Source organism: Cynocephalus volans, chromosome 10 (assembly GCF_027409185.1).
Source record: "Cynocephalus volans isolate mCynVol1 chromosome 10, mCynVol1.pri, whole genome shotgun sequence".
Lineage (NCBI taxonomy): Eukaryota > Metazoa > Chordata > Mammalia > Dermoptera > Cynocephalidae > Cynocephalus > Cynocephalus volans.
In genome coordinates, this window is record NC_084469.1 from 8,442,376 (window position 1) to 8,462,347 (window position 19,972).

Here is a 19,972-nt window from a genome sequence, read left to right on the forward strand (position 1 = left end):
CAAATCCCACCCCTGGTTTCTCCAGTCCAATCCATCTTGCCCCGGAGGCGATGCTTCCCGGGAGAAGCGAGGGGCGGGAAGGGGAAATCCAAGCCTTTGGGGGCTCCGGACAGGTGTTTGGGGGAGAGGGCGGAGCCGGGGTAGGAAGGATGAGAAGGGAGGGGCGGTGCTGCCCCTTTAAGAGGCGGCGGCCGAGCCGGGACCTTTTCTCTTTCCCCGGAAGGAAAGCGCAGCCCGCGCTGGGCGTGCAAGGTGGGGAGGTGCGGGGTTGGGCGTGGGGAGGCGGGGCGCGCGCGGGGGGCACCCCTCCCTCCCGTTCTCCTTGCTGTCGACCGGGTCTGCCTGCTCAGATCCACCGCCGAGCCGAGATCGAAGGCGACAGCGCAGCCAAGGGGGCGCGGCCGGGACAAGCTGGGGGGCCGGGTGCCCGGGGTTGGGGAGCGGTGACCCAGCTCCTGGGGAGACGGGAGAATAGACCTGCGGACCTTGGAGAGGGATCGGAGAGTGCAGACCCCGAGCAGAAGTGAAACTGACCGGGGCTGGGGATCAGAAACTGATCAGCTCTAGTGCGCGCAACGGCACAGCGGACTCGAGCGTCCTCCGAGGCTCCTGGAGCAGGTGAACAGGTCCTCACTCCCCCTCGGCGCCCTCAAGAGCTCTCGCCCGGCCCCCGCTCCCGCTCGCAGCCATGGGCCCCGGCCCCCGCCGCGCGCCCCGCGCCCCGCGCCGGATGCTCTGTGCGCTCGCCTTGATGGTGGCGGCCGGCGGTCGCATCGCCTCCGCCTTCAACCTGGACACCCGATTCCTGGTGGTGAAGGAGGCCGGGAACGCGGGCAGCCTCTTCGGCTACTCAGTCGCCCTCCATCGGCAGACGGAGCGGCAGCAGCGCTACCTGTAAGTAAGGCTGGCGTGGGTGGGGTGGGAGAGAAAGTGTGCGCGGGGGTGCGGATCCGGAGCTGAATGGGAGCCCCGGGCCCGCCGGCTTCCAGGCCCGCTACCGAAGGCCCTTGTGAGCCAGGATTAAGGGGAGGGTACCCGGGCAGCCCTCCGGCTGCCGGGGCTTGGCGGGAAGTAGAGGATGGGGGGAGAAGGGGCAGTCATCACTGGCAAGTACTGACCAGGCCAGAACCTGTCTAGACGCCGACCTTCCACCCCTTATACCTGTCCTGAAAGCGGAAGTGGGGTCTCTGTTGCCTGAACTCCCTCCCATTTCGTAGATAAACGCCTAGTGGACCCTCCTTACCCTAAGCCTGGGAAGAACCCCTGGGCATATGCATTTTAAGCCCACCCCACCCCCTTATACCTCGCATTTAGTCTGCCGTCACGCCGGCCACACCCTCTGCAGAGCCAGACGACGGCCTTCTCAACTGCTTGGTTGGAGGGTGAGGCGATGGGTGAGTCTGGGCGTTTGGAGCTGTCCAGAGCCTCCCTCAGACTCCTTGAGGATGGGGGGGAGTAGAAGAGAGGGGAGGAGCTGTCCCAACTGTGGCTCAGTCTCTTGCCGCCCACCCCCAAGCAGTGGTGCTCTCACACCAGACATCTTCCCTGCATTCCACAGATTCATGTTGAATCTTCAACGCTGAGTGTGTTTGTTTTGGTTTGAAGAGGGAGATTGTGTTTTTCTCTTTCTTCTCTTCTCCTTCCCCAACAGCTGCAAGAAGGAGGAAAGAGCTAGGCATAGGGGAGGGAGGGGTGCATTAGCTGCTTGTCCCCTCCCCTTACTCCCACCATACACACTCATGACCAGAGGGCCACGTCCAGGTTTCAGAGGTTTCTCTTTCTCTACCAGGGGCTCAGAGGTGCTGAGGTTGGCAGCTGGGGGAAGAGGGCAGCTGGGGAAGGTGAGGCTGCCCAGGGAGGGACAGTGTTTAGGACAGATCAGGCAGGTCCCATTCAACTATTTGGGCTTGATGACCTGCCAGGCATCTGCCTCCACCTGGCCTCTGACTCCACTGAACAAGAAGACATGGTCACATTAAGGGTGTGTTGAAACCTCTTCCAGCTCTGGCTGGTGCCTGCAGAAACTTGAGGAAGTTTGGAATGTTCAAAGTCCAAACTCTGCCCCAGCCTTGGCCTCTGCCCTGCTGGCCCAGCCCCTGCCCAGCCTATCTCCCCGGACTTAGCCTCAACTCCATCTGGCTTCTGCAGAAGCTAGGGCACCATACCATTCCCAGCCTGGCCCCAGCAGCTGCCCTCTGCCCTTGACCAACCCTCCGTCCTTTGGAGATCCTGAGTGACCATCCATGCAAGTTTCTATATTAATGCTCTTTCTGCCCTAGCCCAGAAAAAGATTTTCAGATTTTCAATGGTGAGCCTGCATGGTATAAAGTAACAGTGTAAAGAGATGATTAGACTGGAAAGAAAGAGTAAATAATGATTCTGCAACTCCTCCCCACTTTGCGATGTGGCCTTGAGCAATATATTTCCCTTCCCTGGCTAGTTTTCCTCAAAAAGTGATTGGATCTGGATCTATATGCTCCTTCCTTCCTCTGGTGGCCTAGGAGAGGTAACTTGGCATTGTGGAGGGAGAAGAGGCTTGGAAGTCCTACTGCCAGCATCCTGTCTTGGATCTGTCACTAATACCTAAGCCTTAATTTTCTCATGTGTTGAGAGGAGGGCCACACTACCCCTTCTGCACGAGTGTGAGTGGGGCTTTAATGAGATCATGTGTGTAAAGCGCTCTGCATATGCCCACTTCTCCAAGGAGCAACTAAAGGCTCTTGTGCTGAGACCAGGACCCAGATGCAGCCCATTACCCATAGGCCCCACCCACGATGGCCAAGCAAAGGGTTCTACTTTTCCTTCTGGGCAGCTAGAGATGTCATTAGGCCTTCCAAGAGCCTGGAAGGTTCTAAAGCTAATGAACCTCTGAGAGACAGATAGTTCTAGAGAGAGTTCTGGGCCACCCCCTTAGATATCCTGAGTCTTGTCCAGGGGTGGTTCTATTTCTTGGCTCATCCCCTCATCTCACTGAATTCTGCTCCTTGGCCCTTTGGGAGAGCCAGCTGGGCCTAGCTGCAGCCAGCTGTGTAGCCAGCTGTGAACAGCTGCCTGAGTGCACAGCTCAGGGGGACCACAAGTCAAGCTGCAGCCTCATATTCTGTCAGCCTCAGAGTCCCTTTGGAAAACGGGAGGGTTCATGGTTCTGAATAGGTTCTTAGCCTGGAGTCCATAGAAGGTTTGTAGGAGATGAAGGGATCTGAAAGTATGTGCAAAATCATGTGTGTTTGTACATTGCCTGGGGAGCAGGAGGAGGGGAGTGTACAGTTTTTATGTTCTCAAAGAAGGCCTTGTTCCAGAAATGGTTAAAAGTCCAGGTGTGGGCTCTCTCTGCTGCCCCATCACCTTCATCTCTGGAGAAGGGTCCCCCACTTGCAGCATAGGAGGCTTGTCCCAACACAGACCCCAATCTCCTACTCTGTGGAAGTCGGGAAGGGTGGGCAAGGTGCTTTGGGCTTCTAGGTGAGATGCATGAGGGCCCCTTACAGGGAGAGGGACTGTTCCTCTGGGAGGTGGTTACCGATACCCCCACCCTCCATACCGGCTCTCTCATTCCCTCCCAGGAATCCAGGTGTCCTGGTCTGGCCTGACTTTGGGTACTATGGGACATACCTCTGGGCCCTCTCTCCCTTTTGCCTTTGCCTGGAAATGAGAGTGTCTGGGAAGCCTGGGGCGGGGGTGGCTGCAGCTCCTGGAAATGAGGTCATGACTCAGGTAGGTAGGAGCAGGCTTACCTGCTGTGCTCTCCTAAAACATGTTTCCCTGGGCAGGGCAGGTGCCTGCAGCCTCCAAGGCTCGTGCCAGCAGAAATGAGTATAGCAGCTGTGGCCGCAGGCAGAAGGCCTGCACATGCAGTATCCTTTTCCTCTGGCTCTCGCCAGTGACCAGTCTAGGCCAAGGGGCTTTAAATTGGGCAGGACGTAGGGGAAGCCTGATCCTGTAGAAAAAGCAGCAGGCAAAAATGGCTTGGTCAGAGCTAAACAAAGGAAGAAAAAGATGTCCATTGCAGAAAGAAGGACTGAGGTTAGATTAGATGACCAGAAGAATGCCCTAAGGGGTCAAATATGGAAAAAATACTAAAGAGCCAGGGAAAGGGAAAAGAAATCAGAAAAACAGCATTGCTCTCTTTCATCAAGACTTAGCCAAGGCCTCTTTCTCCCCTCCTTTCTCATTCTCTTGCTGCCTCCAGCTTGATGCTCTGGTTCAGGGGCTGAGTCACCAGTGGGGGAGGGGGCTGGGTGGGCAGTGTAAGGAGGAGTAGGGGGAGGATGGAGAGAGCTGCAGTTAGTTTCAGCTACCATAGGAGCGGCCTCTGGGGAGATGGCTAATTTGGGCAGCAAGGCTGACATAGAGCTGGGAGACAAGCATCCTAGAGCTGGCCTCACCTTCACCCTGTATTCCGGGAGGGAGGCCACCTCCCCACCTGCTTCCTGGGCTGGGGTGGGAGGGAAACGCAGCCTGCTAGGGATCTGAGGAGTAAGGCATGGGGGGCCTGTTGGCCTGAGTGCTAGATCCTCTGCCCCCCTCTAAAATCTTTCCACTGGAGCCACCCCCATACCTCCATGAACTGAAGGAGCCTGGGAAGTGTAATCTTATAGGCTGTTTCTCTGAGCCTCGCCCCACCCCAGTGCTCTCCAGGGAACCTTCTGCTCTTTGGGGTGAGCCAACCTGGTGCCTTGAACTTTCCTGGGCCCCATTCCTCAGCCTTCTCCTATTCTGCTTTCTACTTGGCTGTTCCATTAGCTTTGAATTGCCCCAGGAGGAGTGGTGGGGCAGGGGTGAGGAAGCACTTTTCTGGAACTTGGAGCTCAGGGGGTTCCCCAGAGGGCAGGAAGGGCTGTTTGGCTGGAGCCAAAGGAGAGTGCAAGGAGGCAGCTCTTTGAAAGCCCCTGACAGGTCATTTCACCCATCCTCCTACCTCCAGGGGGCTCCCTGCTTCCTCTCCTGCGAGCCCAGCTTGACTCCAGGAGGCCGGAGGTTCCATCTCCTGTCTTCCTTGTTCCAAGGTCTCCATCTAGGTATCTCTGTCCAGTGTCCCGCCTTCTGACTGTAGCTGGGAGGATAGGCTCAATTGTGGTCTGGGAGGGGTCAGTTTTAGATTATCTGATCTGGACCAGACCCAATGGCAGGTGGCTAGCAGAGGTGCTCATTTGCATATTAATTTACATTTCATTTGCATACCAGTAAGGTCCCTCCTACCCTCTGGAAGCTGGACCTGACCCTCTGGGCCCTGCCTTCCTCCATCCATGAGCAGGCCTCTGGCTGTAGACCCATTGGATCCCGGGCTGGGAGCCAGAGAGCCTTAAAGGGCCTCTGAGCAGGCCAAATAGGAGCTAAAAATACCATGGCGGGTGGGGGAGGGGGCGGTTGGGGGAGGAGGGTTCCCTGTGGAATCTCAGAGGAGGAAGAAGGCTGGAATATGGGGCTGGGATTAGGGCACTGGCTCTGCACCCCCCCCCAATCCCCATCAGTGAGCACAAGGCTAGTTTGGGGCGAGGGCTGGGAGGGTATAGGTGGTAAGGAGATTTATTTCAATCCGCTGGCATTCATGCTCAGTGTTGCCTGCTCAGTACCTCAGGAGGCTGAGAGGAGGGGTCCCTCATCTCGTTCCCAGCTGAGATGAGGATGCTAGGAGGGCCTGGAGACCCGCTCCTCAGCCACCTCCTGCCCGACAACTTGGACAGGGCAGCAGCAGTGATGGGCAAACACTTCCATTACACCGCCTGCCCTGGAAGGCAGCCTGGGCTCCCTGGGGCCCCTCACCCGCTGAGGCCCAGACCCCTTCAAGATCATCATAGCAGCCCCCCAACCTCCACTCCAACCAAATCTAAACTCCCACCCTAGAATAACTCTAGCTGCCAGTGCCCCCACCCCCACCTTCATGATTGCCTGGTATCCTGAGGCCATGGAAGTCCTACTCATGTCCCATCCCTTGCTCCCTCTGAATAACCAAAGTAATCTGCTCTTTTCCCTCTGCTCCAGGTTCCCTAACCTGGCAGGGCAGAAACTCCTGGGTCCCTGGAGGGAAGCCTGGGGTCATCCTAGGCCCAGTCTTGATGCCACAAGAAATCAGAGCAACAGTGCTCACATTGGCCATGGCTTCATAGTCAGAAAGCCCCTTTGCAGAATGAACCCAACTTGTTCCTCTAACAACCCCAGAGGTCAGCAGGACAGCTACTGTCCCCATTTTACAGATGAGGCACTCAAGTCTCAGAGAGGGAAAGGAAATTGCCACTTGAGGCAGAACAAAGCCTAGAACCAGGTCCTTAGGCTCCTGAGGTGGTTCTTTCCCATGGGCCATGGCTTCTTTCTCTCATCTATCAGGCATGCCAGGGGGTGGATGTCCATGGGTGGTCAGGCAGTGGACTCACCGAGGCACCCTCCCCAGCCTAGACAGAAGGCAACTAACCAAGCCTAACTGCCACGCTGGCCCCCTGCCAGCCTCCCACCAGCCCTCTTAACACTGCTCTGCGTGGGGAAGCTTTACTCCCGCTCCCAGGAACTCTTCCCAGGGTGAAGTTTGATCGGCAGATGTGAGGTGGAGGCAGAGATCCCGGCCAGTCCCTGCACCTCCAGGCAGTGCATTCCTGACTCCCAGTGGGTGGAGGCACCCAGGCCCCAGCATGCCCAGGCCCTGCCCTGCCTACTCCCTGCAGCCCTCATGCACAGGTCCAGGCAGGGACTGCAGAGGGAGCCGTTGCTTGGCATTCTAGACTCTGGCAGGAGGCCCAGAGCCCAAGTTCTGAGCTGGGAGCTCAGGGTGGTAATGCTGCTGGGGCAAATGGAGGTGCACCGGGGGGGGGGGGGTGCCTGCCATCCAAGAGGCTGATTTCATAGCAGAACACTGAGAGGCTGCGGGGAGATGATGTGGGAAGAAGAAGGGATGGTAGAACTGGGTTCTCAAACTGGGTGCACCAGATTCGACCCAGACGGTCTGTGGTGGGCTGAGGGATTTGCCTCTTTAACAGATATCGCAGGGATTTCTGATGCTGATGACCCAAGAGCATCTGGGAGATGTCCTCTGAGATAGTATTTCAGGGTCGATCCTCTGCCTCCCTCTGCTCGTCACCCCTCTGGTATGGGATGTGTTGCCAGGGCCCTAAGGATTCTTGTAAAAACTTGTAGTCAGTGTCCCCAAAGATGGGTTCTGGTAAGCTGGGGGCACGGTGATAGTCCTTGCCCACCCCCACCCTCAGGCCACCCACTGGCAACTCTGCCCTGGGCCACATTGTCCAAAGTACCAGGTACCCAGACCCACCCATACCTCATGTGCCTGTCTCAAGGTGGAGGTGGGGAGGATGTTGGACATCACCTAGGTCACTTAGGGGCCCAGGCCTCTGACAACCTGCCCCACCCACTCATAAGTTCTCCCCTCTATTCCCCCCAGCCCCCGGAATTTGAACCCAGTACCAGGATGCCTCTAGTCTTGCTCTCTTCTGGTCTACCTTCATCTGAGAAGCCAAAGCATTCCTTCCAAAACCAGATCTGACCATGCCACTCCTTTGCCTAGAATCCCTCCGTGGCTTCCCTAAGGCTCTTCCTGCCCCCTTCCTGTCCCTCCCTGGATATTCCTGGACTTGAGCTGTGCTGAGGCCTTGCAGATCCCTGAATCACCTTGCTTGCTCATGCTTCCCGGCCCTTGCCTATGCCATATCTTTGCCTAAAGTGCCCTTGCTCCCTTTCTTTACCTGGAGAACCCTGGTCATTGTCCTCAGACTCAGACTGGTCACCTCTTCTGGGGCCCTCCCTGACTGCCTTCCCTGCTGATCCCTGACTGCCATCCCTGTGCTGGTTTGCTCCCCACTTTCCTCTCAAGAAGCCCTTACTGCAGTGTCTGTTTCCTTGCCTGCCTTCCCCTGGGCACTCCCGGAGGGCAGGGGCTGGGGTCCATTCCTCTCCTGACCCCCAGAGCCTGGTACAGAACTGATGCTCAGTAAATGCATGTTGAATAACATGTTGTTTAAAATGGGCGAGTCTGAGCTCAGGGAGTGTGAGCCCAGGCCCACCTGTCTCCCTGCTCCCAGGCTCCTGGCTGGTGCCCCCCGGGACCTCGCTGTACCTGATGGCTACACCAACCGGACTGGTGCTGTGTACCTGTGCCCACTCACTGCCCAGAAGGACGACTGTGAGCGGATGGACATCATGGAGAAAAGTGAGGGGAAGGGGCTGAGGCTCAGCCAGGGGGCAGCCAGAGAGAATGACCTGGAAGAGATAGAAGGCTTGCTTGTGCAGTTTCTAGTCACTTCCTGTCCAGCTGGGAAGAGGCAGCCCTAGAGGAGAGGAGGACTATATGGGGTTGGTAGGGCTTAGAGTAATGATGGGCAGGAGGAGCAGAGCAGGGAGGCTGCCCTGCGGGGGCAGAGGATCCAAGAGGGACCAACCCCTGTCCTCTGGAGGCTCTGAGCACTGGAGTACAGAGTGGGGTGCCCTGGGTCATGATCCCTCCCTTGCTCACAGGTGACCCTGACCATCATATCATCGAGGACATGTGGCTCGGGGTGACTGTGGCCAGCCAGGGCCCTGCAGGCAGAGTCCTGGTAAGTGGGCACTCAGTGTCAGCCCTGCCCCACCTCGCCAAGCTCTCTCCTTCATCTCCCAGGGGCAGGGAGGAAACAGGGCAGCAGAGAGGTCCTCAGTACATGTGCTGGGACCTGTGCAATAAGGCTGTGTTCCCACAGGCCAGTGTGTCCCTTGCTCCCTGCTCCCTGCATGCCTGGCACTCTCCCAAGGCTAGGCATGGCCTGGGCCCTGTCTGAATCACCCACTTCCTCCCTGCACCCAGGCTGGGTGCTCACCATTCGTGGGAACGAGTGGAGGGAACCGCAAGGAGGAAAGGGCAGAGATGGCCCCAGGCAGCTCAGCACTGGCCCGGGCTCCTTCCTGGGAGGCTGGGAGGCTGGCTGCCAGAAGAGGCACAGCCCTGCCCACCCGGCTCACCCGCTCATCCAGCTCTGGTTTGGGGGTCACTCCCTGCTGTCAGTTGTCACCTTCTGCCCGCATTCCTCAGTGCCCACCCCTGGAGTCTCAATTTCTGAGTCCCAGATGGAAAATTTTCCCCATTTTTCTTTCTTTTCTTTTCTTTCTTTTTTGAGGGTGCTTGATCAACCATTCTTAAAACTGACAAAATTTACATACAGTGAAATGTACAGATTTTAAGTTTCAATGAATTTCTGACAAATGTATATATTTGTGTAACCAACACTCATAAAGAGATAGCATATTTACAACACTCCAGAAAGTTCCCTTGTGCCCCCTTCCAGTCAATGGCCATCCCCAGAGCTATCACTGCTTTGATTTCTGTCATCTTTGAACACTGTTCTGAGCTCCAGGTTTGCATCAATTCACTGAAATGCCTCTTCAAGATGCCTGTTATAGATGGTTGTGGGTCTAGGAGTCCTTTTAAAGCCATTCTAAACCCTGGCTTTTTTTTTTTAGCAGTTATCTACTCACCCATCCATTCATTTATTGAATAATTATTTAGTGAGCACCTGCTGTGTACCAAGCCCTGAGCTAGCACTGAAAACTTTGCAGTGACTCAGGACAGGCTCAGTTGCCATGCTAGTGGAGCTCACAGCTAGAAGGGGACACAAAAAGCAACTAAACAAGAACTAGGTCTATTTCTGGATTTTGCCTGGCCCCAGGCTGTTTTACAAACACCTATCCAGATCCATTGATTTGCCCTATAAATATATATTGAGCACGTACAGTGTAGATGCTCATCTTTGCCAGACAGTACAGCATCGTGCTTAAGAGCTCAGACTTCAGAGACAGACAGCCTTGGTTTGAGTGTTCTCTCTACCTCTCTCTAGATGTGAGATGTTGGGCAGGTTACTAAGCTCTCTGTGCCTCAGTTTCTTTATCTAAAATGGGGAAAATAATTGTGCCTACACTGTAGGATTGTTAGCAGACTTAAAAGAGTTAATATATGAAGAGCCTAGAATTGTGCCTGGTACATAGTAAGCACTCAGTGAGTGTTAGCTTCTACTATTATTATTTCTGATTGTTTTAATAATTGTCCTTTCATGAAGAGGACAGGGTCATCTGGGGACATCAGAGAAGCAAGTTCCTTAATCTCCCTGTAAATAGCCCCCTTTAGACCCAAGAGTCTGATCCCCACATTCCCTCATCCTTCCCCCCTTTCCTAGCACCAAGATCTCTAAGCCGCTCTCAAAGTCATATCTTCTGGCTTTCCAAAAGGACCTTCCGAACAGATTTATGAATTCTGGATAGGAGATACAGATTTAAGTATCATCGTGGGAAGAAGGAGAAGCCAGGAGACTTCCCTCAACTCCTCTCCTGCAGAGCGAGAGGTGGGCAGGGCCAAGGATACAGCTGGCCCTGGATCCCCAATCCTGGCTAAGGCTGCATGTGTTGGGGGGGGTCCCCAGGTCTGTGCCCACCGCTACACTCAGGTACTGTGGTCGGGGCCAGAGGATCAGCGGCGTATGGTGGGCAAGTGCTATGTGCGGGGCAATGACCTAGAGCTGGACCCCAGTGATGACTGGCAGACCTACCACAATGAAATGTGCAACAGCAACACTGACTACCTGGAGACGGGCATGTGCCAGCTGGGCACCAGCGGCGGCTTCACCAAGAGCACCGTGTACTTCGGCGCCCCTGGTGCCTACAACTGGAAAGGTGGGGACCATGGGGGCAGGGGGGAAGAGCAGAGACCATCCACCCCCCCACTAGCCACTGGAACAGCCAGCCCAGACCATCCACACTAGGGGGCAAAAGAGACAGGACCCCCGTGCCAATATCAGCAACCACCATGACCTCTACTATTTTAAAGCACATGCTATGTACACATATTATCTTAATTAATCTTAAAATATTCCTATGTGGCAAGTATTCTCATTTATTTTTATTTTTTTGCACATCTGTATATATATTTTTAATTCAACATATTTTAACATTTACTTGTACATATTTGTTGGATGCAGTGTGTTGTTTAATACATGCATATACTGCACAATGATTCCCTTGGGGTAGACAGCATAGTTTTGTACTCGTTAGTCCACCAATTCTCTCTCCCCAGCCCCCGCCCATTGGTAACCATTATTCTTCTCTCTACTTCTATGAGAACCACTTTTTTTTTTTTGGATTCCACATATGAGTGATATCGTGGTACTTGTTTTTCCGTGTCTGACATATTTCACTTAACATGCTGGTTTCTAGTTGCATCTGTATGGCTGTAAATAATAGGCTATTATTTTCTTAAATAGCTGAGTAGTATTCCATTGTGTATATATAGCACAGTTTTTTTATCCATTCATCCATTGATGGACATTTAGGCTGATTCCATCTCTTGGCTATTGTGAATAGCGCTGTGATGAACATGAGAGTTGCAGGTGTCCTTTTGATATATTGATTTCATTTCCTTTGGGTATATATCCAGTAGCAGGATAGCTAGGTTGTAAGGTAGATCTATTTTTAGTTCTTTGAGGAAACTCCATACTGTTTTCCACAATGGCTGTAACATTTTACATTCCCACCAACAATGTAGGAGAGTTCCTTTATCTCCATATATCCTTGCCAGCATTTGTTAATTTTTGTCTTGTTGATAATAGCCATTCTAACTGGAGTGAGATGATATCTCACTGTGCTTTTAATTTATATTTCCCTGATGATTAGTGATGTTGAGCATTTCTTCATGTGTCTCTTGGTCACATGTCTTCTTTTGAGGCAAGTATTATTATACCCATTTTACAGAAAAGAAAACTGATCCATATTGGCTGGCCAGTTAGCTTGGCTGGTTATAGAGCACAGTGCTGATAACACCAAGGTCAAGGGTTTCAATCCCAGTACTGGCCGAAGAAGAAAGAAAAGTAAGCCTTAGAGAAGTAAAGTAAATAGCCCAAGGCCAGCAATCAGTTATGAAACCCGGATTGGAATGGATCCAGCAGACTTCGCTTTAACCATTTAAAAACTCATTTATCAAATAAAACATGCTCCTAGTACAACTACTAAATAGTACAGTAGGATTTGGTAAAATAAAAAATAAAATGCCCCTCCCCTCCACCCATCTCCCTCATCCCATTTCCCCATGTTAACAGTATTTTGTGGATCCTTTCAGACTTATTTTAGAATATTTAGGTATCTTTTAAAAAACAAAAACCACAAACAGAATTATACTAAACATGTTTTTCTGCTGCTTTCTCTTGTCACTTATCAAAAGTTGTGGAGGAAAGGAAATGGGGCTTTATATTTGGGTAATAAGGGTGGTGGGGTGGTGGGGTGGCGGGGTGTCCAGAGAAAATTTTGGAGCAGAGATGTGAGATGATCACTTGGTACCTTGAAAGATGATGCTGGAGGGGGGTGTGGGATGGATGGCGGGAAGCAAGGCGGGGGCAGTTAAGATCAAGTATGCATTATATATCAAGTGTGGGATGACAAGGGCTGGGACAAGGTGGGAGTCCTGGATATAGAGGTTATCACCAGTTCTCTGCAAGACTTGGGGACCAATCAGACCTGGGGTATCAGGGAGAGGGACATATTTTCATGTCAGTATACATAGGACCATCCTTTTAGGGGCTTCAGAGTACTTTCCTGTATGAAGACCCATGCCACACACTGTCTTATAGGTGTCTGATGGCTTGTAACTACCATGCCACACACTGTCTTACAGGTGTCCCTCTCCCCTTATCACATCCTACTGTTGTAGACTCCACAGGCAAAGGGAGCCCTGAATCTCTTCCTCTTGACCAACAGGTAGCCTGGGGTGTAGTGACAGCTCTGGGCTCACCTAAGACTGAGGCCTCTGCCCCCTCCTCTGGTCCTGCCTCCCTCCGTCTGGTCCTTTAGAACCTTGGCAGGGTCACAGGGCCTCTCCAGCAGCAGCCCTGGGAGCAGGAGCCAGGTAGACAGCCAAGTTTGGGGGTGGGAACAGAAGGAGACAATGGTGTGGAGTCTGACCTAAGTGTCTAGGGAAACTCTAACCTAACCCTAACCTAACCCTAACCCTAACCCTAAGTCACCTAGTGTCTAACAGCCAGGGCCCTGGATGACTGGATTCCAGCCATGTCTCTACAGCTAGTGCCCCAGGCAACTATAAGCAAATCAATTTCCCTCCCAGAGCCTCACTTTTCTTTACCTGCAAAGTGGGGGTCATCACTGTACCTTGCAGAATTGTTAAAATAAGGAGAAAGTGATTTACAAGTGGCAAAGTGCTCACAAATGAAAGAGTTATCCTTATGGGGGGGTGGCTAGAGAGGGTGGAGGAAAAGGGTGATAATTTATACTCCCCTGCTCCCCCCTCCCCAAACTCTTGTGAAGGAAACAGCTACATGATTCAGCGGAAAGACTGGGATTTATCTGAGTATAGTTACAAGGACCCAGAGGACCAAGGAAACCTCTACATTGGTGAGTGCACTTGTGGTGGGCCACTGCGTGAGAGAGGGGAAAGGGGCTCAGTCCCTGATACACTGACCCTCTTACCTTCAGAGCCTGGCAAGTGTGACTAGTGGTATTCAGTTCAGCTAGCACACACTTATTGAGCACCACTTGTATGCCAGGCCCTGTTCCAAGCTCCCAAAATACAAAATCCCTCCTTTTCTCATGGAGCTCTCAGTCCAGTGTGCAGGCAGGACTTGGGGCTGCAATGGGGCACAGCTACTGGGCATTGGGTCCACTTTCTTGCCCAACTTGGAATAGGGGAGTAGAACATAACTGGGGGGAAGGGACTCAGGGGATGGTTCCAGAGTAGAAAGGGACAAAGTTTACTGTGGCCTTGACTGACCACTTTCCTCCCATCCCAGGGTACACAGTGCAGGTAGGCAGTGCCATCCTGCACCCCACAGACATCACTATTGTGACGGGTGCCCCACGGCACCGACATATGGGCGCTGTCTTCTTGCTGAGCCAGGAGGCAGGTGGAGACCTACGGAGGAGGCAGGTGCTGGAGGGCACACAGGTGGGCGCCTATTTTGGCAGCGCCATTGCCCTGGCAGACCTGAACAACGATGGGTGAGAATCTAGCAACATCCTCTAGGCCCAGGGAAAGAGGTGGGGGAGGGCGGACTTGCCCAAGCCAGGTCAGAGAAATGGAGGTTTTGCAGTTGTGCATTTGTTTGCATGCTGTTTGCAGGGATTTGCAATCAAGACTTTATGGAGTCTGGGTATTTGCATGTCATTTGCATGACGCCTGCACTTGCTTGTATGTGCCTGTCATTTGTATGGCTCCAGTGGATATAGGCTGTTTGGGTGTGATCTGTGCCTGCATGGCTTCTTTATGACATGTGTTTTCTTTTTGGTGGGTCATGTTGGCATTTGCATGTCCTTCCTATGACCTATGGCCAGAGGTGCCATTTGCACAGCTGTGTGCCCTGGCACAATCATGCCTGTTAAACAAGAGTTATGCTGCATATTGGGGGCAAACCTCACATTCCCATTTCCCCCTTTTTCTCTCCTGTATAGGTGGCAAGACCTCCTGGTGGGTGCCCCCTACTACTTCGAGCGAAAAGAGGAGGTAGGGGGCGCCATCTATGTCTTCATGAACCAAGCAGGCACCTCCTTCCCTGCCCACCCCACCCTCCTTCTTCACGGCCCCAGTCGCTCTGCCTTCGGCTTCTCGGTGGCCAGCATTGGTGACATCAACCAGGATGGATTCCAAGGTATAACCAGCATCCCCACTGAGCACCAGCTGCATACCAGGCTTGACATGGCCCGCAGAGGAGATGGTATGGGGTCCAGGCCTGGGGAGCTCACAGCAGTACTAGAGAGAGGACATGCAGAGGGAGCAACAGAGGCGAGCTCGGCAGACCCCCTGGGGAGCTGATAGGTGCTGGGTAGCGAAGGCAGGGCTGAGAGCGCACGATGCAGAGAGCACTACATGAGTGCAGGGACTTGCCTGATGTGCCTAATTCTAGCGGATATGTTCATGTCAGAGATGAGGCTGGCGAGGTAGTGTGGGGGTGGGGATAGATGCTTTGAAAGCCAGGCAGAGGAACTGGGGCTTTATATTGGGGCAATGGTGGCAGGTGGGGGGTATCTAGAGAAAGTTTGGGAGTGGGGATGCGAGGTGATAACTTGGTGCCATAAAAATGATTCTGGAGAGGGGTGTGGGAGAGATGGGGGCAGTAAGGCTGCGGGAGTTAAGATCAAGAATGCAGTATATCAGGTGTGGGATGCTAAAGGCTGAGACAAGGTGGGAGCCCTGGATACAGGCGTTGTCACCAGTGCTCTTCAGGAATTGGGGACCAATCAGACCTGGGTGTCAGGGACAAGGATGGATCAAGGGGTTGAGCCTGCCTGCCATGGGAACACCTGGCTTACTTGGAAGCAACTTCTCTGGAAACCTCAATTTCTCAAGACATAGCTGAGAAGCAAAAGGAAAGCAGAGGAACTTCTGAAGAACCAAAATAGATGCCAGAAAGTTCAGTCAAAGCACAAGCCCTTACTCTAGAAGAGTAGTTTGGTTTCTGCTTAGGACCTACTTACCCTTCCTCTACGTACTTTACTAACAAGCTTGGCTTTCTCAGGTGAAAAGCAGCAACTGAAAAGAGTTCAGTAACGTTTAAGACTGTAATACAATGTTTTGGGTTTACTAGGGAAAATAATGGTTAGAATTTTAAGTCTTGACACTTTAAGTCCACTATAGTGTTAGGATTAAAATCTCAGCCTCTGGTATTAGACAAATGTGGGATCAACTATCTTTTCTCTCCTCATTAGCTGTGTGACTCTGGATTTTGTTTCCCCATCTATAAAGTGGGGACAATAGTACCTACCCCACAGCACTCTTGTGAGGATTAAAGGAGATGTATGCTTGATAAGTACCTGGCACCGTCACCAGTGGGGTACACCTCCTTTTCTAACCTTGATGGTCAGTGTCATTCGCAGAACCAGGGTGTCTAGAGGAGGTTGGTGGGGGAGATGGAAGGCCCCATAATAAGGGAAAAACACCAGGCAGTGGTCAGGAATCTGGGGTATAGGTCTGCCTGTGGCATTAACTTGCCATGTGACTTTGGGTGAGTCACTTCCCCTCTCCTGAACCAACTTTCCCACCTATGAAAGGAGGCAACTGGGTTCCGATGGTCCCCATTTTAATCCTGAGCTGCGGAGCTCTGCCTCTTCCCTGATGCTCTGAGCACTGCCTGGCAGGGTAAGGTCCATGCCATGCTGGGCTCCATGGCCTGGAGCACAGGATTAGGGAGATGTGGGTCCCAGAATAGCTGGGTGACTCTCTCTGCCTCTCCTCCCCAGACATTGCTGTGGGAGCCCCATTCGAGGGCTTGGGCAAAGTGTACATCTACCACAGCAGCTCCAGGGGGCTCCTCAGAGAGCCCCAGCAGGTATGAATGGATGGGGATGGGTTTGCTTCCCTGCCAGTTGAGGTGGGCCTTTCTTCCTTTCCCTCCCCCACCCCTTCCTTGTTCCCCCCGGCCCTTCTCCCTAGAGGGTCCCCCAGAACCTATCCTCACCACTTCCTCTGCCTCAGGTAATCCACGGAGAGAAGCTGGGATTGCCAGGCTTGGCCACCTTCGGCTACTCCCTGAGTGGGCAGATGGACGTGGATGAGAACTTTTACCCAGACCTGCTAGTGGGTAGCCTGTCGGACCGCATTGTGCTGCTGCGGTGAGCCAGGGGGACAGCAGATTGGGGCCTTTCTGTCCTCCATCCCTGTCTGCATGGAGCCCCATCTCTGTCCATCTTTGGCACCAGGTCGATGGAAGCCTGAGCCCCAGCCCTGGCCTTGGGTAGGGAGGAGCCCTGATGTCTGCCTGGTTCTCTTGTCTCTGCAGGGCCCGGCCTGTCATCAATATCCTCCACAGGACCTTAGTGGCCAAGCCAGCTGTGCTGGACCCTGCACTTTGTACGGCCACCTCCTGGTGAGACTATCAGTCCCTGCTCTGCCTAACCACTCCTCCTCATGTATAGACAGGTCAGAAAGAGCCCCAGCTCCCAAACCCCTCCCCTGGCAACTCCTGATGTCTCACCTTTAGAAGTTCAATTCTTCAGATTAGTATTGCCCACCCAACCCAACCTCATTAAAAAGCAAATTTTTTTGCAGGAGATAATGGATGAATTGAGAAGCATAGTGGTTAGGAGTGGGAGCTCTGGATTGCCTGGTTTAAATCCAGCAATGCCATTGCAGAAGGGGCGGGTGCTTGGGAGTGAGGTCCTGGAGGAAGAGGGAGAGGGATGCACTTAGGTGGATTGATGTAGGGAAGGAGGAAGGGTTACTTTGGGCAAATAATTAAACTCTCTGAGTCTTGGATTCCTCACTTATAAAACAGTTAATAACCAATTCACAGGGTTGTTGTGATAATTAAATGAGATAATGTACAAGTCATTAGCACAGTGCTTTGGACACCCTAAGTGCTCAAAAAATGTTAGTTGCTAAGAAAGTCACAATAATAAAGGCAATGACCCCAAGGTCTTTATGTGAATAAGGATATTGTGTCAGAAGGCACAGGGAGACAGAGCAGGGAAGCAGCAGGGTGGGGGGTGGAAGGAGATCTGGACTGGGGATCGGGAGAGTTCGGTTCAAGGCTGGGCTGAGCCACCAACTGACTAATGATTTCAAACAAGTCATTCTGCTCTCTGGCCCTTAGTTTCCCCACTGGTGACCTCTAACCCTGTTTTCTGTGGCTCTAATGGGAGTGGGAGGGAAGGGGCCAGGGACACCAGAGTCCAGCTTTGTAGACCCCCCAAGTTTTGCCCTTGCCATTCCCCAAAAGGGCCCTGGTTGCCCTTTGCCCAGTACAGGGGTGAGAGCTAGGGCCTGTGAGAGCTAGGAATATCTGTGTCCCACCGTGACCAGGCCTTCCTGTACATCCCCCCAACAGTGTGCAGGTGGAGCTGTGCTTTGCTTACAACCAGAGTGCCGGGAACCCCAACTACAGGCGAAACATCAGTGAGTGCTGGCGTGCAGGGTGAGGGGGAACATGCTCACCTGGCCACTTGCTCACCACCCTTGTTGACCTGCAGCTCTGGCCTACACTCTGGAGGCTGACCGGGACCGCCGCCCGCCTCGGCTCCGCTTTGCCCGCAGCCAGTCAGCTGTCTTCCACGGCTTTTTCTCCATGCCCGAGAAGCGCTGCCAGAAGCTGGAGCTGCTGCTCATGGTGAGGGAGGAGCAAGGGGCTGGATGGGGGCGCCATGATCCCTGGAGGAGGTGGCCAGTGTCCCCCCAGGTCAAAGGTTAGGGACTGGGATCTCCCCAGAGATGGAGGTGGGGAAGTTGGCCTGGAAGCCCATAGATCTATAGGGGGTACAGTGCATAGTACCCAGCACATGGTAGAGGAGAGATAGAGACCCATGGGTGGGGATGGAGCCAGAAGGCTTATGAGGGGTGTGGGAGCTCTTGGCTCAGCTGGCTTCTGGGAAAAAGGGGTTCCTGAGTGGGGAAAGGGTCAGTCCTTCTCTAGGACATCAGGGTGGAAGGGCAGAGCTCAACCCGGGGACTCCTGTGGACGAGGAAGCTCAATACCCGCCCCCCCCCGGGACCTCTGCAGAGGAAGAGCCCCATCTCCTTTCTAGCGGGGGTCAAGATGGTAGGAAGTCTGAATTTGGTGATTGGTCTAGAAGGGGGTTTAGCCTAGCTGGGGGGTTTTCAGGGTAGAGGGGGCCCTAGCTCCTCTTTGGAGTTCAGGGTGGTGTGAGGATATAAGTAGGAGAAGGGGCAGTGCAAGGCTGGGCTGAGCTCGCTCTTTCTCCCCAGGACAACGTCCGCGACAAACTCCGTCCCATCATCATCTCCATGAACTACTCTTTACCTGTGCGGATGCCCGAGCGTCCCCGGCTGGGGCTGCGGTCCCTGGACGCCTACCCGGTCCTCAACCAGGCGCAGACTCTGGAGAACCACACTGAGGTAGGTGGGTCCGGGACCAGAAAGGCAGGCGCCGGGAGGGCTGTGAGGCGACAAGGCGCTGTGGGTGGTACAGCCCCTCACGCCTTAGGCCACCTCCAGGTCCAGTTCCAGAAGGAGTGCGGGCCGGACAACAGGTGCGACAGCAATTTGCAGATGCGTGCGGCCTTTCTGTCGGAGCAGCTGCAGCGGCTGAGCAGGTGGGCTGTGGGCCGCGCTGATTGACCAAGGGCGGGTGAAGCTTCATTGGCTAACGGGGTTTGGGGCGGAGCCTTACTGGCCAGGGGCGGGGCCTCAGAGAGGGAGCCTGGTGGGAGGGACTTCAATGGGACTGGGAGGACGTCCAGGAAAGGGACCTTCTCTCCCAGTGAGACTAGAGGGCGGGGTCTTCACCTAGGAGACCTGAGGGGCGGGGCCTAGTTGATCTGGGGAGGAACCTGCGGACGGACGGGGATTTTGGTTTAGTCTAGGGTTCCTCCCCTCAGGCTCCAGTACAGCAGAGACATCCGGAAACTGCTCCTGAGCATCAATGTGACCAATGCCCGGAGTCCAGAGCGGGCTGGGGAAGACGCCCACGAGGCGCTGCTCACGCTGGCTGTCCCTCCCGCCCTGCTGCTGTCCTCAGTGCGCCCCGTGAGTAACCCCTCGTCCGGCTCAAAGCCCAAACAGATCTCCAACGCGGGTCTGCATACCAATGTGCATGTCATGTACAAGTGTTGCCCTTTGCCATGTGCCCCCTCCTCTGGGCTGGGCCTCCTCAGGTGCCTGCAGTGTCTCTACTGCTTGGAGAACCCGGTTCTCAAGCTTCTAGGGCTTCTAACCCTGCACCATAGGGAGTGAGGACACTCTATCCAACCTTGACATTATTCATCTTCTTTCCACAGTCAGGGACCTGCCAGGCTAACGAGACCATCCTCTGCGAGTTGGGGAACCCCTTCAAACGGAATCAGAGGGTGAGCACTGTCCACACCCTCCCAGTCTTCATGGGCCCCAGGCTGCTCCTCTGATGAGCTTCTTATCCTTCTTGCTCTGCCTGCCTGCTTCCCAGGCTTTTTTGAAGCAAAGAGCCAGACTTGGGGCAGAGGGAGATGCAGTAGAGGGGGGAAGGAGGCCCAGACATGAAACGGGGCCTCTGGGTAGCTATGCACAAAGCTAGAGCATGTG

The 19,972-nt window shown here is 53.8% G+C and overlaps 1 protein-coding gene across 1 annotated transcript in view; it reads left to right on the top strand.

The window, feature by feature from the left end:
- Positions 1–226: 226 nt before the first annotated feature.
- The window catches only part of ITGA3 (integrin subunit alpha 3), a 29,567-nt gene continuing 9,821 nt past the window's right edge, over positions 227–19,972 (top strand). The window contains exons 1-16 of the mRNA XM_063109567.1: positions 227–894; positions 8,025–8,152; positions 8,458–8,537; positions 10,389–10,638; positions 13,276–13,362; positions 13,758–13,965; positions 14,416–14,612; positions 16,201–16,289; positions 16,436–16,572; positions 16,740–16,826; positions 17,787–17,854; positions 17,929–18,065; positions 18,662–18,811; positions 18,911–19,008; positions 19,294–19,441; positions 19,693–19,761. Coding sequence (XP_062965637.1) covers positions 689–894; positions 8,025–8,152; positions 8,458–8,537; positions 10,389–10,638; positions 13,276–13,362; positions 13,758–13,965; positions 14,416–14,612; positions 16,201–16,289; positions 16,436–16,572; positions 16,740–16,826; positions 17,787–17,854; positions 17,929–18,065; positions 18,662–18,811; positions 18,911–19,008; positions 19,294–19,441; positions 19,693–19,761 — 2,139 coding nt within the window. The 5' untranslated portion in view covers positions 227–688. The remainder of the gene's footprint in view (positions 895–8,024; positions 8,153–8,457; positions 8,538–10,388; positions 10,639–13,275; positions 13,363–13,757; positions 13,966–14,415; positions 14,613–16,200; positions 16,290–16,435; positions 16,573–16,739; positions 16,827–17,786; positions 17,855–17,928; positions 18,066–18,661; positions 18,812–18,910; positions 19,009–19,293; positions 19,442–19,692; positions 19,762–19,972) is intronic.